The sequence below is a fragment of the Globicephala melas genome, chromosome 21 (genome assembly GCF_963455315.2).
Source record: "Globicephala melas chromosome 21, mGloMel1.2, whole genome shotgun sequence".
In the NCBI taxonomy this organism is placed as follows: Eukaryota; Metazoa; Chordata; class Mammalia; order Artiodactyla; family Delphinidae; genus Globicephala; species Globicephala melas.
This window is the reverse complement of record NC_083334.1, coordinates 32238673-32263880: the sequence shown is the minus strand read 5'-3', so window position 1 is coordinate 32263880 and position 25208 is coordinate 32238673. Positions and strand designations below refer to the sequence as shown.

General features: G+C 56.1%; 1 protein-coding gene across 8 annotated transcripts in view; it reads left to right on the top strand.

Moving 5' to 3' along the window:
- ANK1 (ankyrin 1) overlaps positions 1-25208 on the top strand; it is a 211294-nt gene that overhangs the window by 158246 nt on the left and 27840 nt on the right. For 7 of the 8 annotated variants that reach the window (XM_060291464.1, XM_060291463.1, XM_060291461.1 and 4 more), the window contains 22 exons: positions 2630-2827; positions 5208-5306; positions 7104-7202; positions 7422-7520; positions 8499-8591; positions 9061-9133; positions 9882-9905; positions 10757-10853; positions 12060-12138; positions 13499-13596; positions 13678-13902; positions 14862-15016; positions 15328-15539; positions 16036-16240; positions 16528-16624; positions 16835-17066; positions 18672-18797; positions 18924-19043; positions 20065-20143; positions 20405-20479; positions 22127-22258; positions 23539-23685. In XM_060291464.1, the coding sequence (XP_060147447.1) occupies positions 2630-2827; positions 5208-5306; positions 7104-7202; positions 7422-7520; positions 8499-8591; positions 9061-9133; positions 9882-9905; positions 10757-10853; positions 12060-12138; positions 13499-13596; positions 13678-13902; positions 14862-15016; positions 15328-15539; positions 16036-16240; positions 16528-16624; positions 16835-17066; positions 18672-18797; positions 18924-19043; positions 20065-20143; positions 20405-20479; positions 22127-22258; positions 23539-23685 (2764 nt within the window). Of the gene's footprint in view, positions 1-2629; positions 2828-5207; positions 5307-7103; positions 7203-7421; positions 7521-8498; positions 8592-9060; positions 9134-9881; positions 9906-10756; positions 10854-12059; positions 12139-13498; positions 13597-13677; positions 13903-14861; positions 15017-15327; positions 15540-16035; positions 16241-16527; positions 16625-16834; positions 17067-18671; positions 18798-18923; positions 19044-20064; positions 20144-20404; positions 20480-22126; positions 22259-23538; positions 23763-25208 lie in introns of all 8 variants that reach the window. The other variant, XM_060291467.1, reaches the window with a different exon arrangement.

The window sequence follows — 25208 nt, the reverse complement described above, 5'->3', positions numbered from 1 at the left end:
CAAACCCACCCCTTTCTAATTTTGATGCTAATGTTGTTTTAACGTTTGGGCAGAGCTCTCTCCAGTGTGCGCATTCCTTTGGACGAGCTCGTTTCCTTGCGGAAGAGGAGCCTTTTACTGGCTCACACCGTTCCTGAATCTTCCCCCCACCACCACCCCGACGCTCCTGCCTCCCTGCCCCTCGTCCTTGTCACCTACAGAAGGTCATTCATTCCCTGTAGTCCCAGCTTGGAGAAAGCTCACAGGGGTTGGTCCCTGATCTGAGACTGACGGTTGTTCTTGTATCTTGGTTTTAACTGCTGGTCACCTGGCAGCCTGACCTGGACGGGATGCCGTTCTTCCAGTGCGGACATCCTCCATTGCCCAAGTGGCCTGGACTCCTGATAATGCTAACGTGAATAAGTACTCAAGTTCCTGTCCTTTGTTCAGTAAAAGAGGCCCTAATAATCCTTGCTTCCATGCAGGGAATGGAAGGCAGGCTGCAGTCGGCACCCTAGGTGAGCAGCGGCCTCACCCCATTTCATCCTGACTTGGGAGCTTGTTATGAATGCAGAATCTGGGGCCCCCCCGTCAGAATCTGCACTTTACCAAGATCCCAAGTGATTTCACACACATTCAAGTTTGAGAAGCACAGCTCCAGCTAAAAGACCTGGGCTCTGGAGTCGGAAGATTCTCTGACACTCAGAGAGAAGGATCTCCATTTGGGGATGCCTCCAAATCCCAGGCCTGATCCACTGAACCACACCGCTTTTCTTTGCTCCCTTTTGATACAGTACAAAACTCATTTTGTTTAATTAATTTTATTACAGTCAAAATGCCGATCTTGTCAGGGGAACACAACCTGCAAAGAATTTAATGTTTTCTCATAACATAATCAAATTTAAAAGGAGGAACAGTAGGATGAATCATCTTACATAATTACTCAGAGAGAATGATTTTTATTATTCAATTTATTCTTTGGGTAGATGACAACTTTCCTTTCCCCAAAATCTACTTTGCAGACAGACGGGTCTCACCGTGTCCCCCAGTGCTTTAAACTGGGATTTTACTGTATTGGTCGGCCCCTTTTTTTCTGTTTCTTTTCCCTGATCAGTGGATCCTGGCAGAATCAGAAATGTTGGTTTCCACAATAAGGCAGTGGCTGGCAAAGGAGATTCAGTTCTGTGGGATGGCCAGAAGGATGCTGGCCGTGGCAGGAGACCATATGCCTTATGCCATCTGCTCTGGGACTGGGTGGGCATATGCTTGGAAGCTCCTGGGTCCGGCACAGGGGTCCTCAGGCCTGGCATCCCCCTTAGCCCTGAATGCTTTGTGGCCGACAACATCAGCCTTACCCATATGCTTGTTGGAAATGCAGAGTCCAGGGCCTCCCTATACCGTCTGAGTCAGAATCTGCATTTTACGGAGATTCCAAGTGGAATCTTGCTCCAGTTGAAAGAACCTGGAATCTGGAGTCACAAGACCAGACTTGGGTTCTCTGTTGTTTCACTTACTATGTGACACTAGAAAAGGCGTTTAACCTCTCCGAGAACTGGCTTCTTTATCCAGAAAGCAGGGTAGTAATAAAAATGCCTGTCTTACTTGCTGTACGTGGGTTGCAGTGAAGCTCAAAAAGGATAATGTAGGTGGAAGTGGTTTCCAACAGTGATAATCAAAGTAGGCTGCCTGCAGTGGGGTATGGAGTTTGCTCCCAGGCACTGCTTCCTTCATTGAGAAAGTCTTCCTCCCAAGACAAAGGGGAAAGGAAAGCCAGCTGAATAGAGAGTGCACAGTGACGTAGCTGATTTACTGTGGGACCGATCTCCTCATCTCATAACGGACTTAACAGATTTGTGAACCAGGGCACTGCAAAACCATACAAAGGTTTTATTAATTTTATATCTCAATTTTGGAAAGCACCTTCACATATATTATCATATTTGATCCATTCAACAACTTTAAGAACAAGGTAGATGTTACTGTCCTCTTACAATGGCTTAAAAAATACGAAAGGAAGTCTAGTTGACCATCTTGCCCCTAGTCACATGGCCGGTTAAAGTGGACCAAGGACTGACTCCACAGCCCCAGGTCCCTTGCTGGGGACATGTACTCTTAACGCCACCTGCCTGAAGCCACCAGGCCCAGGGGGAGCTTTTGGCCCAACATCACGAGGAGAGAAGGTCTCTGTTCCTTTTCCTCTATGAACTGGCTTTGGGGGGCATGTTTCTCACTGTAGGAAAGAGGGCATGGAAGCCTTTCCATTTTACTTGTGTGCCTAGCTTGCTGGGTGTTCTATAGGCCTGCTGCCTGGTTGAATCCTAGCATCTGTTTGGGACAGAGCACCTTGTGCACAGAAGATAGATGGAGAGAACGGGTAGGGCATTTGCTGGCTCTGGGAACCAGAGAAGAACCACAGAACCACAGAAGATAGATGGAGAGAACGGGTAGGGCATTTGCTGGCTCTGGGAGCCTCTCCAAACCAAATGGACTTGGTTGGTTGGTTTGTTTACTGAAATGGCCCTCCCAGGTGACACCAGCCCGGAACCAGGCCTCCTGGCCCCTCCTCAGAGGATCTAAAACATAAGGCATGTGCTAAGCTTGTCAACTCAGCACTCCTGTAACCAGGCTCCGGTGGCCCCTTCTATTTCAGAACGGCTACACCCCTCTGCACATCGCTGCCAAGCAGAACCAGATGGAGGTGGCCCGCAACCTGCTGCAGTACGGGGGCTCGGCGAACGCAGAGTCCGTGCAAGGCGTGACACCCCTCCACCTGGCGGCCCAGGAGGGTCACACGGACATGGTGGCTCTCCTGCTCTCCAAACAGGCCAACGGCAACCTGGGCAACAAGGTAAACACGCGTCTGCAAATATCCCTACAGACTCAATCACATTGGGGGGTCAGCTGACGACACACTGCATCTCAGGATCAAGCACCTGCTGTGTGCCCCGGTTCTGAATCAGGTGATGCGCACGTACACGTGCACGCGCGCGTGTGTGTGTGTGTGTGTGTGCGTGTTCTTCGTTGCAGTGTGTGGGCTTCTCTCTAGTTGTGGCGCATGGGCTCAGTAGTTGCAGCTCGCGGGCTTTAGTTGCCCCGTGACATGTGGGATCTTAGATCCCCGACCAGGGATCAAACCCGCGTCCCCTGCACTGGAAGGTGGATTCCTAACCACTGGACCACCAGGGAAGTCCCCCTGTGTAGGTTTTATCTCAGTTTTGTAAATGAATAAACAAGTTCAGAAAGGTTGCTTATTCCAAGATTGCAGGACCCCAAGCCTACCTGATGCCAAAGCTTTGGCTGGTCCTTTCTGAAGAGGTTGACTCAAGAATCTACAAAAAGATCACTACTGAAATCCACTGCATGCTTTCCCAAGTATAGGCCAGTGTCTACATTCAGGAATGTACTAAGTAAGCTGGGACTAAATATTCTTTTTCTGTGAGGAAGATATTGTTTTCAGTGCCAACCTGTCCCTTCAATGGAGTCTCAGTCCAGGGACTGTTGACGTGTGAGCAGGAAACCCTCTATGTGGTGTACCTGGCACGTGGGAGGATGGGCGTGGGAGCCGTTTCCCAGGGGACACCCTCATGGTTTTCATCAGCTTCTCAAAAGAACGCATGACCCAAGAAAGACTGAGTCACTTCTTTTGTTAAACACCAATTTTATTGAAATATAATTCACGTACCATAAAATTCGCTCTTTTGAACTGTACTATTCGGTGGGTTTTTTGGTATATTTGCAGAATTGGACAAACACCACCACTGTCTAACTGTAGAACTTTTCCATCACCCCCAAAGGAAGCCTCAGACCCATTAGCAGCCACGTCCCATTTCCCTCAAACCCCCGTCCCCTGGCAACTAATCTCCTCTCTGTCACTATGAATTTGCCTGTTCTGGACATTTCGTACAAGTGGAATCATACGATATGAAGAGTCACTTCTTTAGACGACAGATGAACATAATACAGTTTCAGAAAGGCAAGCGTTTTGAGGGTAACTTAAGATTTCTTAAAAGCGTGTGGATCCATTGGCTCTATCGGGACGGCTTTGGACAGGTGACCCCAGGAGGGAACTGTTAGGGCAGGACCATTGTGTTGGACAGGACTCTTGGTTTCTTGCTGGTACCATTTAAATGAGCCAGGAGGAGAGGGGGGTGCCCTGCCCTGAGACATCCCCACTCATCCACATCCACACTCACCAGTCAGGTTACCGCGTTATCCCAAGGATCAGGCAGGGCACCCGGACGCTTGTGACCGACCCAGGACCTGTTCTTATGTGGGCAGCCCCACCTGCCTGCGCGGGCTTCAGCTAGGCAGGCGCACCACTGGGCCTCCCATCAACCTGGGAGAAGCGCAGACGGCAGGGGAGGGCGAGTGGAGTCTCTGGAGAGGGGGCAGGCCCTGCCCGCTGGCTCCAATGACAGAGGAGCTGCAGCCCTGTTTGCCCCACGGTTAGGAAGGCGTGTCGAGCGGGCTCCGGGGGAGGGAAGCCTTTCCTGGCATTTTTGCGTGCATGTGTCAGTCAAGGTCGCTGGAGCGTCACCATCCTCGTGAGAAAGCTGTGATGAAAACTCCAGGAATCTGGGGGTTTCGGTCCCAGCAGGATCCTCCACCCTGTTTACTGGCTGGGATGTGCTGATCACCGGCTGCATTTAAATGTCCCGTCGTGGTTTACAATGCATTTTCGTCTGTTTTCTCAAGTGAGCCTTCCTTTGCCCTTGAGATTCGTCAGTTATAATCCCGATTTTCTCGATAAGCAAACCAAGGCTTTGAAGCTCATCTCGAGTCATGGAAATAGGAAATGTTACCACTGGAAAGGATCATAAAGTTCATCTAGTTCAGAATTCAGCAAACTACGGCCTGGGGTCCAAATCCAGCTCACCACTTGTTTGTACAAATAAAGTTTTATTGGAAGCCAGTCATGCCCATTCATTTACGTGTTGGCATAGCTGCTTTCTCACTATAACTGGCGGAGCTGGGTAGTTGCAAGAGAGACACAAGCCTAAAATATTGACCATCTGGCCCTTAACAGAAACTGTTGCTGACCTCTGATTCAGTCTAACCACCTCATATTTTAGTTAAGGATGGGGGGCGGGGCTAGAAGAGCTTGTCTAAGGTCAAACAACTGGTTGGAGCGTGCAAAGCCAAGTTTGACTCCCAAACCTCAGTGCTCTTTCAGTGTCGCCTGGAATTCTTTCCTGGCTCCAAGCTGATGAACTGCTTTTCCTTTCCAGAGTGGACTCACTCCCCTTCATCTGGTCGCACAAGAAGGTCACGTTCCAGTGGCAGACGTGCTGATCAAACATGGTGTCACGGTGGACGCCGCCACCCGGGTAAGGCCAGCAGCCGGCACTCTGTCCACAGGGACTCCCCTTTCCCCCTGCACCCACAGGCCTACCCACTCTGGCCTCCATCACTGGTCCATCTGAGGATATTGGATACCCCGAGGACCCAGTGGCCCATTCCTGTCTGCCACTTCCTAGGGGCGGCAGTGGAGTTTGAGGACCCCAGGCCAATGGGCTCGCTTTCCAGTGGGGAGTCTAAAAAGTTGGCTAGACCTTTGATCCTCTGTAGTGAAAGGACGTTTAATCATGATTCCAAGCCCTGTCTTACATGAGAAAGGTATCAACATGTCAGGATGCACTGGAAAATTCCGCCCCTTCTACTCCAGCATTTGGCTAAAAGCAGGTCAGCATTCTTTGAGCCTCTGTGTGTGCAGGGAGCTCTGGGGGTGGGGGTTGGGTGGAGGATGACCCAGTGCCCAGCACACAGTGCAATGAGCCTCAAGGCATCTGCAGATGACATAAGAGTCAGGAAGGGACAGCCGGTGTGATATGCGGTGCAAGGGGGCTTCTCGTGAACCCACGGAGCACAGAGGGAGGAGAGGGTGTTTCCATTTGGTGGAAGGAAGAGGCTTCCTGGAAGAAGTGACATTTTGTTCTTTTTCACCAAAAGGCAACTGTATTCAAAGGAAGGGACAAAGTGACGCCCCTGTAGCCCCAGCCCCTTCCAGCGTTCCTCCGGCACATCGGGCAGCAGTGTGACATTGAAGCCTCCCTGAGAAAAATCCAGAGACATATTTTATCCCCAGCTGCCTATAGCTTCAAAAGGAACCTGCTTTAAACCAAAGAATGTTCTGGATCTTTGAGGCTTCTTTTGTGGGCCTGGTTTCGTCTTTTGGGGTCCTGTCCTGAGAGATCTTATGTTGTGGGTTAGAACTTGGGGGTCCCAAAGCCATCCCATCACTCCAGATCCAGCCTGCAGGGTCTGGGTCCAGATCACCTCTGGGACCGGGCTCCCCAGGGACACTGAGGAGCCCAGAGAGCCTTGGCTTGTTGGCGTTTGGAGGGAGCATTAAAATATTCCGCAGAATGGCTTTCTTGACAATTACCTCCTCTGCAGACAAAACTCAAATGAACAAATGCCCAAAGCCACCGATTTCTAGCCATGGCCAGTTCCTATAAATTCCATTATGGTACAACTCTGTAACCTAGACAGCCTTCTGGGGAGTTTTTCAGTGGGATTTCAGCTTTCTAGTGGAAATAAGTGTGCAAGGCAGGTCTTGTCTGGGTCGGCAGTGATCTCTGCACTGCTGTCTGTGCTCATCTGAGTCTGCTGCTCTCCCAGGGTCTGCTGGCGGTTCCCTCCTTCTGGGGTTGACCCCTTTTGGCTTCTGTAACACGGGCCTCTCCTGGCTTTCCTCCCTCCTCTTTGCTGCTCCCTCCCCATCCTCTTTTCTGACCTCCCTGTAAGTACTGCCTCAGTCCATGGGCCCCACTTTTTCTCTCCACACTTATCCTGGGGGATGTCTCTCACCTCCAAGACTTTCAACTCCCCTCAGGTGCCTCCTTGCCTTGCCCTCTTCCCCGGGCTCAGTGTCGGTTTCCAGTCACCTACTTAACCTCTCCACTTGGGTCTCTCCTAGTCATCTCACACTGCACTTGACTGACACCGAGCCCTGTCCCTCCCAGGCCCGTGGTGCCCCACTGCTGACCTTGCAAAGGGCCTCCTCATCCATCCACTCTTTCAGTCACCACTGTCGTGAGACTTTCATTCCCATCCAGCTCAGAACGGCTCGTGGTGTCCCCCGAAGCCTTGCTGGTCACCCTGTCTCCTCTCTTGCTTTCCAGATGGGTTACACTCCACTCCACGTGGCGAGCCATTATGGGAATATCAGGCTGGTGAAGTTCCTGCTACAGCACCAGGCGGACGTCAATGCCAAGACGAAGGTACTGGGTTGCCTGAGAGCAGTGCCAAGTTCAGATGCAGCCAGGGTCACTCCGGGCGCACTTGGGGCCCCACCACAACTTTCAGCTTTGACGCTGGAGGAGGAAATGGGGAAAACGCCTTTCTACGTTGCACACAGAAGACGCACACGCTCTGTGGCAGGTGGGCAGTGCTTTCTCTCGTAGCTAGCTCACCCTGCCAAATGTCTGCCTGCTTTACAGCTCGGATACAGTCCCCTGCACCAGGCAGCTCAACAAGGCCATACAGACATCGTGACACTGCTTCTCAAAAATGGTGCTTCCCCAAACGAGGTCAGCTCGGTAAGTACCCACCCGGTTCCTGATTTCAGAGACCTGCTCTCACGGGCGGCCCCATGCGCTATCCCTTCACCAGGGAAACTCGGGTCATCCTCCTGTGTGTCTGGGGCCTGGACGGGCTCCCCAGGGCGTGGGCTGTTGGGATTAGTTCCTCCTTCTGGAAGACAGAAGGTTATCCTGGTAGCACTGTTTCCCCTCCCCCCTTTTTATGTTTTTTAAAATATTGTCAAAACCCTTTCTGAAATCTGTGGGAGTGAACAAAGCCAAATGTCTTGAGTGGTGTGTGAGGTTTGGGGGCCTCGGTGTCTTCAGCCACGTCCGTGGTCACTGTTCAGGGTGAACTTCCTGCCCTGGATAACGCGACTGTCAGCTTTACTAGGTTGTCGCCGCGGCCGCTTCCAGCTCAGCAAGCGTGCAGGCCTTTGTGGGTGCGGTTGCTGAAACCGTGGATGGGGCTGAATCGGAGCAGGGCACCCCCTGGGACCAGAGAACTTAGAAGAAAAGAAAGCCTCAGTATCCGTTTAGTGTCGCTTAGCTCTGCCTTTTAAAACCAGAGTAGAAATAGGCCCCTCCCCTGTTTCTGGTGACTCGTGATTTCTGATTGGCCTGAGAAGAGTTCACTGAAGTATGTGGATTACTCTAACTATTTGAATGCTCAGTAACTGACACCCAAAGAACCGGCCTTGGGAGCCATGGGCAGTACTGCCCGGTGCCCTCCTATTCCTACAACTGCATCTGGTGCCCCCCTGACCCTGACCTTCCCTCTGGCTCTCCTCTTGACCACCCTTGACTTTGGTGGTAAGATCTCCCCTGCTCCCATTCAAGGCTGGCGCACTGTGGCCTCCTCTCGCCCTGCAGCGTCGTTGTGGGCGTCGGCGACACACATCTGGGCCCACGCGTGTGCAGGGGTCTTGCTCTGGGTATGAACGACTGGGGCGTGAGCTCGGTCTGACCTCGCCCTCCCTCCGCTGTTCTCCCCAGAATGGAACCACACCTCTGGCCATAGCCAAGCGCTTGGGCTACATTTCTGTAACAGACGTGCTCAAGGTTGTCACCGATGAAACCAGTGTCGCGGTACGTCTGCTCCTCCCCTGCACCCCTACCCCGGACACACACAGCCTGGCCGCAGGGCGCCCCTTGGGGTACCCCGGGAAAGGGAGCCTAGGTGTCCTAGGATTCCCGCGGGAAGCTCAGAGCCAAAAGAACTGGGGACGGGGCGCGGGGGGCGGGGCTCCTCCTTCATCAGGCGGGTCTTTACTGCCACCTAGCGGCCGGAGGAGTAGGGGCCGCCACCAGACCGGAGCGGGTAGCCCTGGATGGGACTGGGGGCAGGTACCAGGCGCCGGGAAGCTGGGGTTCCGTTCATCCCTCTGCGGTTCCTGCCAGACCCCAGAGACCCTCTTAGCTGTCATTTTCTTCATTTGGGACAAACATCCTTTGCCGTCTCCTTCCTGTCTCCACACTCATAACCAGGTAACTGCTGAATGGGTGAAAGGGCCCACTGCTGTGTTTGGGTTGAAGTCTTTGCTTTTTCTCCTTTTAGTTGGTCAGCGACAAGCACCGGATGAGCTTCCCCGAGACGGTGGATGAGATCCTGGACGTCTCTGAAGATGAAGGTACAGGCTGGGATCAACACCGCGTCCGGGTCAAGTCAGGCTGAAAGGGGTGCTCGGGGCTCTGAACACTCCGGTGGGGGGGGCCCTGCTGTCGCCCCGGGGCACCTCACAGCATGCCCACCTCTGCCGACCTAGTCAGAGCTGGACAGAACCACGCTCTAAAGATGCTGTCCGTTATCCAAAAGACCCCTTTAATGTGATTTTAGAAGAAGGAAATCTACATCGCAGGGATTAAAATATAAAATCCCACAAAGTTTCACAAATACATGTGTGTCTGCCTATATCATACAAGGACTGTGATTCAACTCAGTCAACTCTCAGAGCTGTAAGGAGCTGTCATAAAATTCCACTTGGTGTGTTCCTTGTGCTTTGAACAAAGCTTGTTTCATTTAAAATCTGGAAGAATTGCTTTTCATAAGCTGCTCTTCTAACCACCCGCTGGGTCGACAGTCAGTCATTATGAAATGACTGTAGTTTCAACTTCTGTGGCCACGGGTACTTATGGCACTTTTCCTGCCCCAGGCAAGCCTGTCTTCCCACTGAACTTGGAAGAGAAAGATCGTGATAAAAAAGGGTGGGGCTGGATCAGATTTCTCTCTGGCCCCTTGCATATCAGTAACCCAGGGGTCATGTAGTTTTGTCAGCTAGGCGATGAAAGCTCTCTTGTATCCCCTTTGATGATATGCCTCTTAATTTAACTGACTTCAATCCTATCCATCCTTAAACTTGGCTCTTCTTTGCTTTCCAGGAACTGCTCATATAACTATAATGGGTATGAAACACTTTCTGTTCCCTGTGGTCCATTCTCACAAGTGCATTTCACTCTAAGCAATCCAAGATCTCACTAATCCATCCCTGGTTTTCATAACAATCAGAGCTTGACTAAAACAGGAAATTTCCATCGTAAGATCCGTGCCCTGGCGGGCGGCTCCAACCTGTCCATGTCTGTGTCTGTGCCCATGCCACTGTGTCTGTGATCATAACTGCATGAGCTGCTGTGATTCCATCCTGTCGGCTCCAGATCACAACGCCAGGACACACACTGCTGAGGGGCAGTAAAGGACCCTGCAAGGTCCAGGGCTCCAACTCCAGTTCAAGGAGGCGAGAGAAACAAAGAGGCAGTCTGGTTTGCAGACAGACTTTGAACCTCCTGGTGATGCGCTTAGGAAATAATGAGGGTTCAGCCGCCATGGTTATTAAAGTTCCTAGAGCCTCTCAAAATGGATGGGTTTGGTTCCACAGTTGTTTATTCTTCTGTTGCGTGTGGTGTGGAAAAGAACAGAAGCACCTCTTTCTTTGGTGTCAGTGCACACGCCACAAGGGCTGTTTTGAAGTGGAACTTGTCAGGCAGAAAAAGTTCTTTTTTTTGATGGGACTGTTTTCTTCTCCAAAGCCTGGTGCAGACTAAGATATCAGGGACTGGCTGCCCCGCTCCAGGTACCAGGGCTGGAGGAACAGGGTCAGGGCTGGTTGAAGACGTTGCTATGGTCCTCCTGGAGCATCTGAGACCTTCCCCCACTCCTCGGGGTGAGCGTTGAGAAGAGCAGCAGATTCCCTCTTTTCTTTTGAAAAAGAAAGAGGGAATCTCCGTCCTGTCACTCACTTAAACTTGTGCGGTTTCAGGGGAAGAACTTGTTGGCTTCAAGGCTGAGAAGCAGGATACCAGGGATATAGATGAAGAGAAAGAGCTGCTGGATTTTGTGCCGAAGCTGGACCAAGTGTAAGTAATGCTCACGCCGAGGCAGGTCAAGGTCCACCCCGGGGACTGAGTAGGAAGATTCCAGAGCTGGAAGGTTCCAGGAAGGCCGAGCCCGGACGGAGCGCTGGTCCAGCACCTTAGGATAAGCTAGCCCTGCACCAGGGGTGCCAGGCAGGCGCAGAGGTCTCTCCTACCGCAAGCCACCCTCTCAGGGGTCCCTGCCCCCCACTGTTCCTTCTCTCCTCGCTCAGTCTCCATACCCCTCCCCCTCTCACACACTCAGCTTCTCACCAGAAAAAATCCACCAAGGGAGATTGCCATTAGAAACCATTGCCAAAAAAGGGCGGGGGGGGGAATGTCATTATGGGATTATATGAAATCATGTGTGTGAAACTTTTGAAAATTGCAAAGCACTACAGAATTTTTAAAAGCTTTCATTCAATTAAAAGAATTTAAATAATAAAAAAAAGAAAGGAACTTTTGCCAAGCTGGCCTCAGAGGCTGGCCACGTCCCTCCATTGGCCTGTCCATTAGGGAAGACCCACGGAGGGTTTGTGTCTGCCTGTGTTTCTCATTCCTCCCTGAGATGCTGTGAGCTATTGCGACGTGGGTGCATCGCCACACCCGGGGACTTTGTGAATGAATCTAAAAGTGACAACTTTCTAGAAACACTGAGCCCTCGGTATTTTCTGAAAAGACAGGCGTGTGCCAGCTTGGTCCCAGGGCTTATACAAAATAGGGCAATGGACCAAGGAGAAGGAAAACTATGATTAGTATTTACTGAACTTCGTTTAGAAAGAAACTTGAGACTCGGACCCTGACCACGGAGAACCTACAGATATATTGGTAGAATCAAAACACACACCCAGTGGACAGATCGTGACGCAGAATAAGATGTAATGGCCAGAGCGAGGGTTCCCTCACCAAGGGGTCGAAGGCTGCAGAACAGGGGTGGTGCATGCAGGAAGACTTCCTGGAGGAGGCAGGTCCTTCACTCAGCCAGGACAGTCAGGCTCTGGGGACAGGCATGGGGGCAGAGGGAGGAGGCTGGTCAGTGTGTGAAGGCCAGGATGCACCACATGTGCCAGTGGGATTCAGGTGGTGGCGAGCGGTCGGATCGGATAGGTGATCCTGGGGGTACAGAAGTGTTTCACTAAGGCCTTCCGTGGAAGAGGGGGGCTACTCATAAGGATCATCCCTTGATGTCCCAACGTTCTCGGCACACAGGGTGGAATCCCCAGCCATCCCTCGGATTCCTTGCGTCACACCTGAGACAGTGCTGATCAGATCTGAAGAGCCAGAGCAGGTAAGAAGCATCCTTTCTCTTACTTCCCCTTGGCAGGGAGCAGGTCCCCTGGACAGTGATTGTTTTGAGACGACCTGCAGGACAATAGGAACTCATAGCTGAGAGCTGGCAGCGTTTACCAAGCCCCGCAGGTCCCAGATTCCACGTGTTCTTGGTAGCACTTGTGCTGTCAGTGCTCTTATCCTAGCTGTTGATGATCTGGGTCTCCGAGAGCCGAAGGGCGTGTGGGACACCCTCACGCTGGTCTCAGTGGGGCTGAGAACTGACTCCAGAAGTTTTGGCTCCAAAGCCCATGTTCTCGGGGCCACAGCCCCTGAGCACACGCCTTATGCACCTGTTGGGGCCAAGGGTCCCGGCGCCAGAGAGGGAGCCTGAGGCTGCATTTGCACTCTGTGAAGCTGCGGGCGGCTCTGGAACTCTGAGCTTTTTTTCTTTCACGTCCATAAAAAAAGGGGACAGTTTCTGCCTCACCTTCCTCAAGGGATTACCGGGAGCTTAAAATACCAATACAGATGGAAAGAGGACGGCAAGGAGAGCTGTTCCCGGCGTGGGCTGTTACTCATTACAATACCCTATTTTGTGGCTTCCCTGGATGCCACCTGAATTTGTCTCCAAGATCGGTGGGATGGTTTAAAACAATGTAATTCCTCTTGGTTTAATTTTAGGCCATTTGGCACTTTGTCACCTGGGCAAAGGGGTTTTCTAGGGTAAAAAGAAAGCAGTGTGGTATTTGAAGGTTGGGACTGGCCACCCTGAGGCCCGATCACCGAGCCGGGCTTGTCCGTTTTCCAGCTGAGGCTGGTCTCTTCCCCTGCCACTGAAGGCACGCGCATCCCCTCGACCCGAAAGTGGAGCCAGAGGGAGGCGGCTGTGACGCCGTCCAATCCGCCGTTCCACCCTCGGGCACATCATAGTGGTGTGACGTTGGTGTCACACCCCGGGTGACATTTGGGAGACCCGGTCAAACGTGGCCCTGGGGCTGCAGTGGCACGTTCCCCGGGGGCCGCCGAAGACGACAGTGAGAAGGTCCGAGCGGACCCGGGTCTTGCTGTTCCCTGGCCAACCGTGCCCTGAGTCCTTGCCTAAGTCATGAACCCGAGGCATGAACCTGGGTCTCCTGGCGTCCCGCTGTGCCCCGTCTGGGGTGGGAGGATGTGGGAGGAGACGGTCCAGCTGGGGAGGGGCTCAGAGTGCAGGGAGGGTGACTACCGCAGGGCCCAGCTGTGTGGTGGGAGCCCTTCCAGATCAGCGCCTCCTACGCTGGGCCGCTTGGTTCACGGCTGAGCCTCCCCGACCTTGGCCGAGACCATCAGCCGTGGCCCGGGGGTGACAGGACAGCTGGCCTTTGTCCCCTCTGCAGGCGTCTAAGGAGTATGATGAAGACTCGCTGATCCCCAGCAGCCCGGCCACAGAGACCTCAGACAACATCAGCCCGGTGGCCAGCCCTGTGCACACAGGGTGAGTGGCCTGGGAGGGGCTGGCAGCTCTGGCCCTGCTCGCCCACCCAGGAGAAGCCAACACGGACCTGCTGTGCCCTAGGTTCCTGGTGAGCTTCATGGTGGACGCCCGCGGGGGCTCCATGCGGGGCAGCAGGCACAATGGCCTGAGGGTGGTGGTCCCGCCCCGGACGTGCGCAGCACCCACTCGCATCACCTGCCGCCTGGTGAAGCCCCAGAAGCTGCCCACGCCGCCCCCGCTGGCCGAGGAGGAGGGCCTGGCCAGCAGGGTCATCGCCCTGGGCCCCACGGGAGTCCAGTTCCTGAGGTGAGAGGTCACTCCCATGCCCCCGACCTGTCCCTGCTGCGCTGCGACCACGCAGCCCCAGCCCAGCCCGGGCAGAGGGGAGGCGAGCCTGCAGCCCGCACCCGTGTTCTCTGTGTCCTGACCGGTCAGAGCCAGGGGTCCATGTGTTCCTTCCACGGCCTGTTCTAGGTACACGTAGGAGTCTGTTCCCCAGGGGGAGCTTAACGCCCTCAGCGCCTGTGTGACACTAGAGGGGGGATGAAGATGGCCACTTTCGGGGCCCCCAGGGTTTGATTATTTAAGCTCTGAAACGGTCTTCCTAGAAGGCGGCCCTGCAGCATGGCCCCCAAGGACAGGACTGATGGTTTCAGAGGCTCCCTCCTCACCTTTCCCGCAGCAGAAGGGCTTCTCCTTGGAGCTCTGCATCCCTCAGGCGCCACGGGCTCTGTGTTGGAACGGGTCTTGCCCAGGAGGCCCTGCCCTCCCATCTCCATCCACGGCCTGTCCCCGCTGCCAAGCTTTCATCCACCGATTGTAAAGCAGCTGTGAAACGCTTTCACGTTGACTTCCCCTTCACATGTAGTCCTCAAAGCCGTCCTCCCAAGGAAATGTCCTTTCACACACTGACACGGGAGGAAGCTGAGGCTCAGAGGGGTTGGGTCGCCCGTCTAGGACGTCAGGCGGGCCCTCGGGCTCAGGTCCAGGGGCAGCTTTATTCTGCTGAGCCTCGGCCGTGTGGCCATGGCAGGAGAGCCCCCTGTGAACTGAGGTTGGGGCCTGGTGGGTAGCTAGAGGGTCCGGGGGTGGGGGTTCTCTGGGACCTGAGGCGGGTCTGTCCGACTGTGAGGACCAGGCTGCAGACGGGACAGCCTCTTTCCAGGCAGGACCCGGCTACTCTTCCCTACTGAGCCCATGGCTGCCGCCCACACGGCACGCACACCTGCGTCCGGGCCCCTCTCCACTGTCCCCTGTCCCCCCAGCCCTGTCATCGTGGAGGTCCCCCACTTCGCCTCCCAAGGCCGTGGGGACCGCGAGCTCGTGGTGCTGCGGAGTGAAAACGGCTCCGTGTGGAAGGAACACAAGAACCGCTACGGAGAAAGCTACCTGGATCAGATCCTCAATGGGATGGACGAAGGTGCGCGAGCCCCAGGGATCCGGAGCACGGCCCTCCTCCTGGAGGACGGGGTTTGGGGTTGCACTTTGGGGTGGGCTGTCGGGGTCTCCCGGAGTGTGGGACCCCCTGAGAGGCTAGACGTGGCCCAGCTCCGGCGCCCGGGCCCCTGCAGCCTGGTGTCCTGTGCAGGACCCCCTGGGCCAGGACCTTTCTCCTTCCAGGTGGCCCAGCCTCCTGCCCCTGCCGGGGCCTGGGGAGGGGGCGCCAGAGTGGGGATCAGGGGCCCTGGGAAGCCACCATGGTGATGGGCGGGCACGGGCCTGTGGTTGCAGAGCTGGGGAGCCTGGAGGAGCTGGAGAAGAAGAGGGTCTGCCGCATCGTTACCACCGACTTCCCCTTGTACTTCGTGATTATGTCAAGGCTCTACCAGGACTACGACACCATCGGCCCCGAGGGGGGCTCCCTGAAAAGCACGCTTGTCCCCCTGGTGCAGGCCACCTTCCCAGAAAATGCTGTCACCAAGAAAGTGAAGCTGGCCCTGCAGGTGACACAGCCTCTCCTTACCTGCTGGGGCCCCATCACCTGGACCGGGTTCAGGGATGGAAGGCGTCAGGGCGCTCAGAGATGACCCTCCTCCCCAGGACATCTCCACCCGTTGGTCTAGGGCCTGAAAAGTCCCATTAGAGCCCTGACCTTGAAGCTCAGAAGAAAGTTGGGTGGGTGAGATAGGGCAGACGCCCTGGTAACTTGCAGAAAACCCCAGATAACGTGTTAAACCACAGGCTTAGCGTGAGGGGAAGCCACTTGGCTTCCTGGAGAGGTGCCTGAAGCAGAGCAAGGCCCCCGGGAGTGGGGAGCAGCAAGGAGATGGGGACGGGGGCTCAGAGAGGAGAGCCGGGCTGGCCGTCAGCAGGAGCGGGACCCGCCCCCCGCCCCCCACCCCGGGAGCCTTCGCACCTGCCTGGACAGCCGCTCTCTTCCTCCGTCCATGAGCCCCTCTGCTGCTCCGGGGCTGAGTGTGCCCCCTCGGCACTTCACAGGCCCAGCCCGTACCCGATGAGCTGGTCACCAAACTCCTGGGCAACCAGGCCACGTTCAGCCCCATTGTCACCGTGGAGCCGAGGCGCCGCAAGTTCCACCGCCCCATCGGGCTTCGCGTCCCACTGCCGCCCTCCTGGACGGATAACCCTCGGGACAGCGGGGAGGGAGACACCACCAGCCTGCGGCTGCTCTGCAGCGTCATTGGTGAGCGGTGCCCCCGCCCCGCCCCGCCTTCTGGGCAGCAGCTCCTTCCACGACACCTGGGGAGACGGGAGGACACAGAGCTAGGGAGTGATGGGCTCCTCGGAGGGACGAGCAGCTGCGTCCGCGTAGAGCTGCCTTGTCCCCGAAGAGCCCTCTGACCCCGGAGGAGGGCTGCTGCGAGGGGAGGGGCGGAGGGGTAGGTGTGCTCTCGGGGCCACGGCCGGGTGTGCACGTCCCACGTTGGCTTCTGGAGACAGTCCCCCAAGCCCTTTCTACTGCTGTCACAGGAGGGACAGACCAGGCCCAGTGGGAAGACATCACGGGGACCACCAAGCTCATGTACGCCAACGAGTGCGCCACCTTCACCACCAACGTCTCTGCCAGGTGACACCCCGCCTGCCCGGCGCCATGGGTCCCCGGGCCCCGCGTGAGGGGGCAGCGCTGTCCCCATGGGTGGCCATGCTTAGGCCGTCACCTGCCCACCCCACCACCGGGGCTGTCAGAGAGGCCACCGCCCGGCTTACAGGCCATTGGATGGGGGAGACGCTCCCCCTCAGGCACTTAGGGACAGGCTCACGGCTGCCCTCTTTTCAGGTTCTGGCTGTCGGACTGCCCTCGGACGGCTGAAGCTGTGAACTTCGCCACCCTGCTGTACAAGGAGCTCACCGCGGTGCCCTACATGGCCAAGTTTGTCATTTTCGCCAAGATGAACGACCCCCGAGAAGGGCGACTGCGCTGCTACTGCATGACGACAGATGACAGGGTGGACAAGACGCTGGAGCAGCACGAGAACTTCGTGGAGGTGGCCCGGAGCAGGGACATAGAGGTAGGGCCTGGCCCCCCTGGGCTGCTGTCTCGTGGCCCGGAGCAGGGACATAGAGGTAGGGCCTGGCCCCCCTGGGCTCCTGTCTCGTGGCCCGGAGCAGGGACACAGAGGTAGGGCCTGGCCCCCCTGGGCTCCCGTCTTGTGGCCCGGAGCAGGGACATAGAGGTAGGGCCTGGCCCCCCTGGGCTCCTGTCTCGTGGCCCGGAGCAGGGACACAGAGGTAGGGCCTGGCCCCCCTGGGCTCCCGCCTTGTGGCCCGGAGCAGGGACACAGAGGTAGGGGCCTGGCCCCCCTGGGCTCCCGTCTCGTGGCCCGGAGCAGGGACACAGAGGTAGGGGCCTGGGCCCCCTGGGCTCCCGCCTCGAGGGCAGCCGGCGCCTTTGGGACCCAGGGCTATCAGGAGGGCGGCCTCTGCAGAGGGGCTCCTGAGCCATGTCCCTTTAAGAAGCATCAGCGGGAAGCTTCCCCAGAGCCGAGGGACACCATGTGGGTCAAGGAGAGAGCAGGCTGTCAGCCCAGTGATTTGTGGTGCTAGTAGCTGACATTTATTAAAGTTCTTACACCCCAGGTACTTTTAAAAGTGCTTGAGTGGGACTTCCCTGGCCATCCCCTGGTTAAGACTCCGCAATTCCACTGCAGGGGTCACGGGTTCAATCCCTGGTCAGGGAACTAAGATCCTGCGTGCCGCACCGTGTGGCCCCAAAGCAAAAAGTGCTTGAGTGACGTCATCTCCCCTGATTCTCATAACTGTGTGTCCTTTTGTTATCCCCCGTTTACAGATGAGGAAACCGAGACTGAGGGAGGTTAAGCAACTTGCCCAAGGTCACACAGCTAAGTAAATGGCAGAGAAAGGATTTGTCCCAGGAGTCTGACCACAGAGCCCACTTTCCCTGCCACGCCAGGGGTTTTGCAGCACCCAGATGAGGAAGCAGGGGAGGGGCTGGGCAGATGGGGGAGCAGTAAAGAACGGGGACTAGGTTTGAACCTGTTACCCATCCCAGGGTCCTCACTCAGGTTAAGATGTGTGACAAAGCAGGACCTTTCTGAAGATCTGGCCTCAGAGGCTGTGCTGAGCCTTCTGGGGGCTCGGAGGGCCCGGAAGAAGGACCACAGGGCTGGGACCTGCCTCTAATGCTGTTTTGGGCACTAACCAGTCTCCTTGGGCCTCAGTTTCCTCCACTGTCAAATGGGTTCACGATAACGTCTCAGTTGAAAGCATTATATACACAGTAGGGACCATTATATCATGGGTGAGATTAAACCACAACGTGGTCCTCCTGGCACTCGTATAAAGTAAACATGGTTGGATGGTGTTAAAAGAGATCAATGTGTTTCGGAAGCCATATTGTGATTTCCTGGTGGAATTCTAGAGTATTCTGACAGCAACGCTGACCAACCATGCAGGGACACATGAAGAGTCCTGCTTACTATAAACTCCTCTGAAGGAAGGAAGCATCCACCATAACCTTTCCGAAACAGCCAGTGGGGCCTCCCAGAGCACGGCCCCTGGGGGGTCGTGGGGAAGCAGAGACGGGAGCGGACAGGCGGGCCCGGGCATCTGGGCATTGCTCCTGACCAGCTGCGTTTGCTTTCCCTTTCCTGCAGGTTTTGGAAGGAATGCCCCTCTTCGCAGAGCTCTCCGGGAACCTGGTGCCCATCAAGAAGGCCGCGCAGCAGCGGAGTTTCCTCTTCCAGTCTTTCCGGGAGAGCCGGTTGGCCATTCCTGTCAAGGTGCGGCCTCCTCTCGCCCACCCCTCGCCCGGGTCTAGAAGTCCGGGAGGTGGAGAGCTCTGAGCCAGCTGGGCTGGTGGCCAGTGGGGCGGCCCCTGACTCTCCCTTTTGTGTGACCGAGTCTAGGTGAGGGACAGCAGTCGAGATCCAGCAGGGTCCTTGTCATTCCTGCGCAAGGCGATGAAGTACGAGGACACGCAGCACATCCTCTGCCACCTAAACATCACCATGCCACCCTGCACCAAGGTGAGCGCCCTGCCGGGACTGTCAGCCGAACCGGTGGAGAAAGGCCCTGGGCTCTCCCCCGACACGGGCTGTGGCCCAGCCCTTCCCGCAAAGCTCGGGAACAAACGTCAGGGTGTGAGGGCGACGCGCGTGTTCACACCGAGGCCCCGAGCTCCCCAGGACGCCCCTTCCAGGACGTTGGAAGGCGAGGCCTGACAACCGGGTGGCCGGTGGCTCAAGGTGTCCCAGCCACGTCAGGGCTCTTTTGGAGCCTCTTTTTCCTCTACTTACTTGTCTTGCCCAGGCCCTCAGAGAAGGGAAGCCTGGTGTCTCAGCCCTGCGCTCGCCCAGGGCTCTGAGCTCAGCAGAGGTGTGGGCACCAAGCGTCACTGGTGCCTGGGAGCAGCTGAGTCTCCGCTGCGCTGGAGGGAGGGTCTCTCTTGCTGGTGTCGTCCTGTCATTTTCATCATCAGCCTTTCATGCCGAACTAGACAAACAAGGTCACATCCAGATATCTGAGGCTCATTTTCTCCTTTCTGTCTGAGGACTAGGGAGAACCGACTTCCCTTTCACAGGCGGGTTTCCCACAGCCTTGAACAAGCATCCCGGTGCTTTGCCACAGCGTGCGAAGGCTTGGGCATCAAAAACCGGTCTTTTGAGCAGAAAGGAATCCAAAAAGAAAAACTTTTTTAAAAATTCAAACTCCAGCTCCACCCACTTACTGGCTGAGTTACCTTGGGCGGGTTAGTCTGCCCTCTGGGTCTCAGTTTCCTCCTCCCCGGTGAGATGGGAGGAATGATGGTACCTACCTCATAGGGAGTTGTGTCCATCAAGCAGGGCCTGGCACGTGATGAGGGCCGTGTGAGCTTATCCTTAATGATAATAATAATAAAGTACGTTAAGACTCCCTCTCGCCCCCCCTCTGCCCACACTTCTACCCTGTGTGTCGAGGCTCCAGGCAGTGCAGCTGCCCATCGCCTGCCAGGCCAGGCGTCCTCCCCGCCTGCACCCACAGCGCTCTTTCCTGGTCTCTCTCTGGCAGGGCAGTGGAGCCGATGACCGGAGGAGGACCCTGACGCCACTGGCCCTGAGATACAGCATCCTCAGCGAGTCCACATTGGGTACCAACCTCTCTGTGACTCTCTGTGCTCACTCCCTTCCCGGGGGCGGTGAGGGAGGCAGCGTCCCCTCACCCCGACGGGAGCTCCGAGCTGACACCATTGGCTCAGCCCTTGGCTGGGGTCTCCACTGACCCTCGCAGGCCCAGCCAGCAATCGGGTGGACATGGAGCGGGCCCCGAGCCCCTCTGAGGTCCCTCGCCCACGCCTGTCGGCTCTGTGTCCCGCCAAGGCTACTAAATGGAACGCGATGCTTCCCCCCAGGTGTCCTCAGCGGCGCAGACCGGGCTGACATGAAGATGGCTATTATATCAGAGCACCTGGGCCTCAGCTGGGCCGGTGAGTGGGGCAATTGGGGCAGAAGAGCACTTTGCCTGTCTACACCTACCTCTGCACCTCCTCTCCGCTAAAGGGCAGCTGGTGAAGGCGTTTCTAAACCTCTTCCCTCCACCGGTGTGCCCCTGATCTGGGATTGTCGCCATGGTTTACCAATAGAGGGGGGCTCCCTCCCTCCCCCACTTCTCTCTGGTTTTCCTTTTTAGAAACTCAACTGCAGACGTTACAGGAGACCTTAGCATGGATCCAGGCTGCCCATTTTACAGATGGGGAGGCTGAGACCTAGCTAACTGGGGGGACTTCAGTTGTGCAGTGAGTTAGTGACAGAGCCCTGCAAAGCCAGCAAACCGAGAACACACACAAGCAAACAAAAAACGCGCGTCCCGCCTGCCTGCCACCGCCCCGGCCCCGCACATGCGCGTCCCGCCTGCCTGCCCACCGCCCCGGCCCCGTACATGCGCGTCCCGCCTGCCTGCCACCGCCCCGGCCCGGCACACACCGCCGGCCCCACAGGCTGGCGTGGCTGAGGGAAGGGAGGGAAGAAGATCAAGTCAGGACGTTTTTCATTTGTCATCTCTGGCCGTGGCTGAAGTCATACACGAGCCCCGTCCACCATGAGGGGAGACCTGACTCAGCTGAGGCGGTGACAGCTCAGGCTGCGTCCTACTCAGTCGCAGGCCCTGTGACTTAATCCCCACTTTCCTGTGAGATTTTGGATGAACAGGCCCCCTTCACTCAGCCACCTGCAGAGAGGGCTTCAGACAAGCTCGGAAACCTTAGCAGTAACTTCCTGGAAGGCGGCGTGGCGGAGCTCACAGTAGAAGTTGAGACTGCTCCTCCTTTAAGCCCGAAAAGCACATCTGCTGCTGCTTCTTGGTTTTGTGTGTGTTTGTGTGTGTGGCTTGTGTGTTGTGTGTGGGTGTGCATATGTGATGCATGTGGTGTGTGTGAGTGTATGTATGTGTGGTGTGTGTGAGTGTGTGTGTGGTGTGTGTGTGAGTGTGTGTATGTGTGTGTGTGGGTGGGTGTGTGGAGGGGGTACATGCATATGCTGATTCTCACCATCAGTTTCCCCTCTGGTCTTCCTCATCCTTGAAATGAGACTCCGATGCTGTTCTCTCATCTAAAGCACCTGAGAGAAATAACAATAAAAATCACAGGAGGGGAAGAGCTAGCATTCTGTATTGCCTTGCATTTAGATGGGAAATTGTATTTTCATTTTAAATGTGAATAACGCCTTTCCGGGAAGAAACGTAAACACAGTAATGCATTTCCATTATAACTGCTTCTCCCGGGAAAGGCAGTGGCATGCAGCGCAGACCACAGCACCGAGGGAGTCAGTGGGTCCGTCCCTCTCCCGCTGTGGCCCCAGCCTGTCCTGTGACCTTGGATAAGTGGCTCAGTCTCATTCATTCAATACCTATTTACTCTCCTGGGCACATGCCTCCTCCTGGCTCGTTCCCGGGGGATACAACAGTGTAAGTGTCAGCATTTCACCAGGTATTCCTTGGGAAGAAGGAATACCGAATCCAGAGGGAGACTGCTCTTTATCTCCTGGTCCCTGCCGGGCGCCCCACTCCACGCGCGGGCTCGGGGGCCGGGGCTGGGCTCTGGCTGGGCTCACACCCGGTCTTGGTTCTTTGTGCGCAGAGCTGGCCCGCGAGCTGCAGTTCAGCGTGGATGACATCAACAGGATCCGCGTGGAGAACCCCAACTCCTTGCTGGAGCAGAGCGTGGCCTTGTTGAACCTCTGGGTCATCCGTGAAGGCCAAGATGCAAAGAGTCAGTACCGATGGGCTGGGGAGCCTTCTCTCCCCAAAGCCTGTGCCAGGACCTCTTCTCACCAAGTAGTTCTCCCTCCAAATTCCCTGGGTGGTGTTGGCCTTTGGAACCAATCTCTTCTGCACACTCTGTCTCACACATACATACACGCACAGTCACGCACACATGCACCCCTCAGGATCCCTGGTCTTCTGGGCAAGGCTGCCGGGAGGGGATTTTGGAGAATCTTGGCCGTGATCTCTTCCCATCCTCAGAATGAGTTCACAGCGCACCAGGACCCCTAGAAGACAGACAGCATCTGTGTAGGGTGTGTGCCTTCCGGTTGAATTTCTCAAACAAATGAGGATTGTCCCCTCGGGACAGAGCCCAGTGAGGAGTCACCCCTTGGATGGAGTTCTTCTTCCAGGATTTTCTCCAACGGGGGAGGGAAGATTTGTCTCACTCTTTTCAGCCCCTCCTCCACCCCATTCCCGCATACAAAGCGCTAAGAGGAAATTGAGTGTTTACGTTTGCATGGCAAATCAGCTGGCAAGGACCAAGGATTTCCAGAAGACAGAATCCAATCATTCTCACTCATCTTCTTGTAGTATTCCTCTTAGGTTACAAAAAAACACTTCCCATGCCTTGAAATTCGCCGCTGTTAGGGTCTGGAAAAGATCGGTTAAAGGATAACAAAACACAGGTCTACCTCACTTTACGGCGCTTCGCAGATACTGTGTTTTTTTCCCAATCAAATTCAGCAGGTCTGTTCCAACAGCATTTGCTCACTTCGTGTCTGTCACATTTGGGTAATTCTCTCAGTATTTCAAAACTTCTCATTATGATTGCGTTTGTTACGCTGATCTGTTATCAGTGATCCTTATGTGACTATTAAGACTCACTGAAGGCTCAGAGGACAGTTAGCGTTTTTTAGCCATAAAATATTTTAAAGGTATGGTAGATGCCTTGTCTTTCTAGACAGAATGCTACTGCACACTTAATAGACTAGAGTGTAGTGTAAGCATAACTTTTATATGCACTGGGAAAACAACAACATTCGTGTTCTCGCTTTACCGCGATTTTGGCTTTATTGCGTGGGCCGGACGGGAACCGCAGTGTCCCCAGATCTGCCGTCTTCTCCAAAGAGGTAGTTTGCTTTGACTTCGACAAAAGCGGGGGCCTGCAATCCCCCTCCTCGCAGTCTTCCCCCCACCCCACCAGAGTTCAGAGCCGGGCGTCCCGCGCGCCCTGCGATGGGTAGCGGTCCCCCCAGCGCCCTCCTTCCTCCCCTCTGCCCGCAGTGGAGAACCTGTACGCGGCCCTGCGGCACATCGACCGCGGCGAGATCGTGAACATGCTGGAGGGCTCGGGCAGGCAGGGCCGCAACCTGAAGCCCGACCGCCGGCCCACGGACCGGGACTACTCGTCGTCCCCCTCCCAGATGAATGGTGAGTGTCTCCTGGACGAAGGGGCCGAGCCGCCGCCTCCTGACCCTCCCTGGAACCTTCTCTCCCGGTGACCGGAGGTCAGTCTCTCTCTGGACGGGCGGTGGTGAACGCAGAGGTGGTGGGGGGCGCCCGGGGCCCGGGCAGGACGGGAGGAGCCGAGGCCCCGCTCAACGCCCCGCGTGCCGCACGCCCCCCAGCTCTGCGCATGCGCGCACCCATCGACCCAGTCGGTGGGGAGACGCAAGGGCGCTAGGTTCTGGCGCAGGTCCCATGGGGACCAGCCAGGGGGCGTCCTGAAGCCCTATTGCCGCCCCTTCTCTGAGACTAAGCGGGATCTTTTCTTCAGCCCGGTCTCTGCTTTTCTCTCCCTTTTTTCTCGCCCCATCTCTTTCCCCTGACTCGTTTTGATGTGGTTCGTTATGCCAAGAAGCCCCCATGTGACCGGGCCCCGGGGGGTCCTGACCTTTGCCCCCAGCACCCACCCCTGCGGCCTTTGAGGACACCTTCCTTTTAGCAGGGGAAGCGGCCAAGTGAGGAGCAGGGCCGGGACCCCCACTGCCCCTCCATCTCTGTCGCTGACCAGGGGTGCAGAAGCAGGGCGGAGGCCCTACCCTGCAGTGGGAGCCGGGAGGCTGGCTTCTATCCCCTTTCCGCCTGACTCCACTGCTGAGTCATCAGCCTCTTCTCTAAAATCAGGAAGTTGGATTAGAGACCTGAGGCTCCTCACAGGCCTTGAAAAGCAATATGGTTCTGTGAACCGGCTTCCATGAGGCCGGCACATGCCCCATCCCGCAGCTGCGTCGCTGTCCTCCCCCAGCTCCTAGGTCACCAGCCTTCCCGGCCACGCGCACGTGCGCGCGCTGTGTGGGCCCCTGTGGCGGGGGTCTTGTGAGTGGAAGGTGGGGACAGGGGCCCTGTCCAGGGGGATGCTGTGCCCCTGACACTGGTGACTCTCCCACATCCTGTGTCTCCTGAAACATGCCATCCAGGGCCCCTGGGCACAGGGCTCATCTGTTGACTGCGTGCTGTGGCCTTTCTCTTCTGCCTCTGACCTCACCTGGCCTGCAAGTCCGCTCTCTCCCCCACTGCCTGTCTCCACTGTCTCACCTGGGCCAGGTGTTCAGGGGCCCTCAGCCTCCACTGATGCATGTCACCAAGGGCCCCCGCCCTGATGCTGGGGCGCCCTCGCTGCCTGCTGGGACCTGTGTGCCCTCAGGGCTGTTCCCACGGAGGAGGCTTGCCCCTCAGACCCAGCGTTGAGGGCTCCCAGGCTGGCCCTCTCCCCGCTCTTGGGGGACTAGGCGGACACAGCAGGGACTGCTAAGTGACCAACTCCCTTTCACTAGGAGCGAGGGAAGGGGGCTGATTGCTGCAAACTGGGAGAAGTCAAGTGACAGAACACTTCTCCCTTTTTTACGTGATAACCGGTGACTTGGTTGGGTTTCTTAACATCCCCAGAGCTGTTTCAATCAAGTCAACTCAAGTTTTGGGGGTTTTGTCCCCCAGTTCTACGGACACCAGGC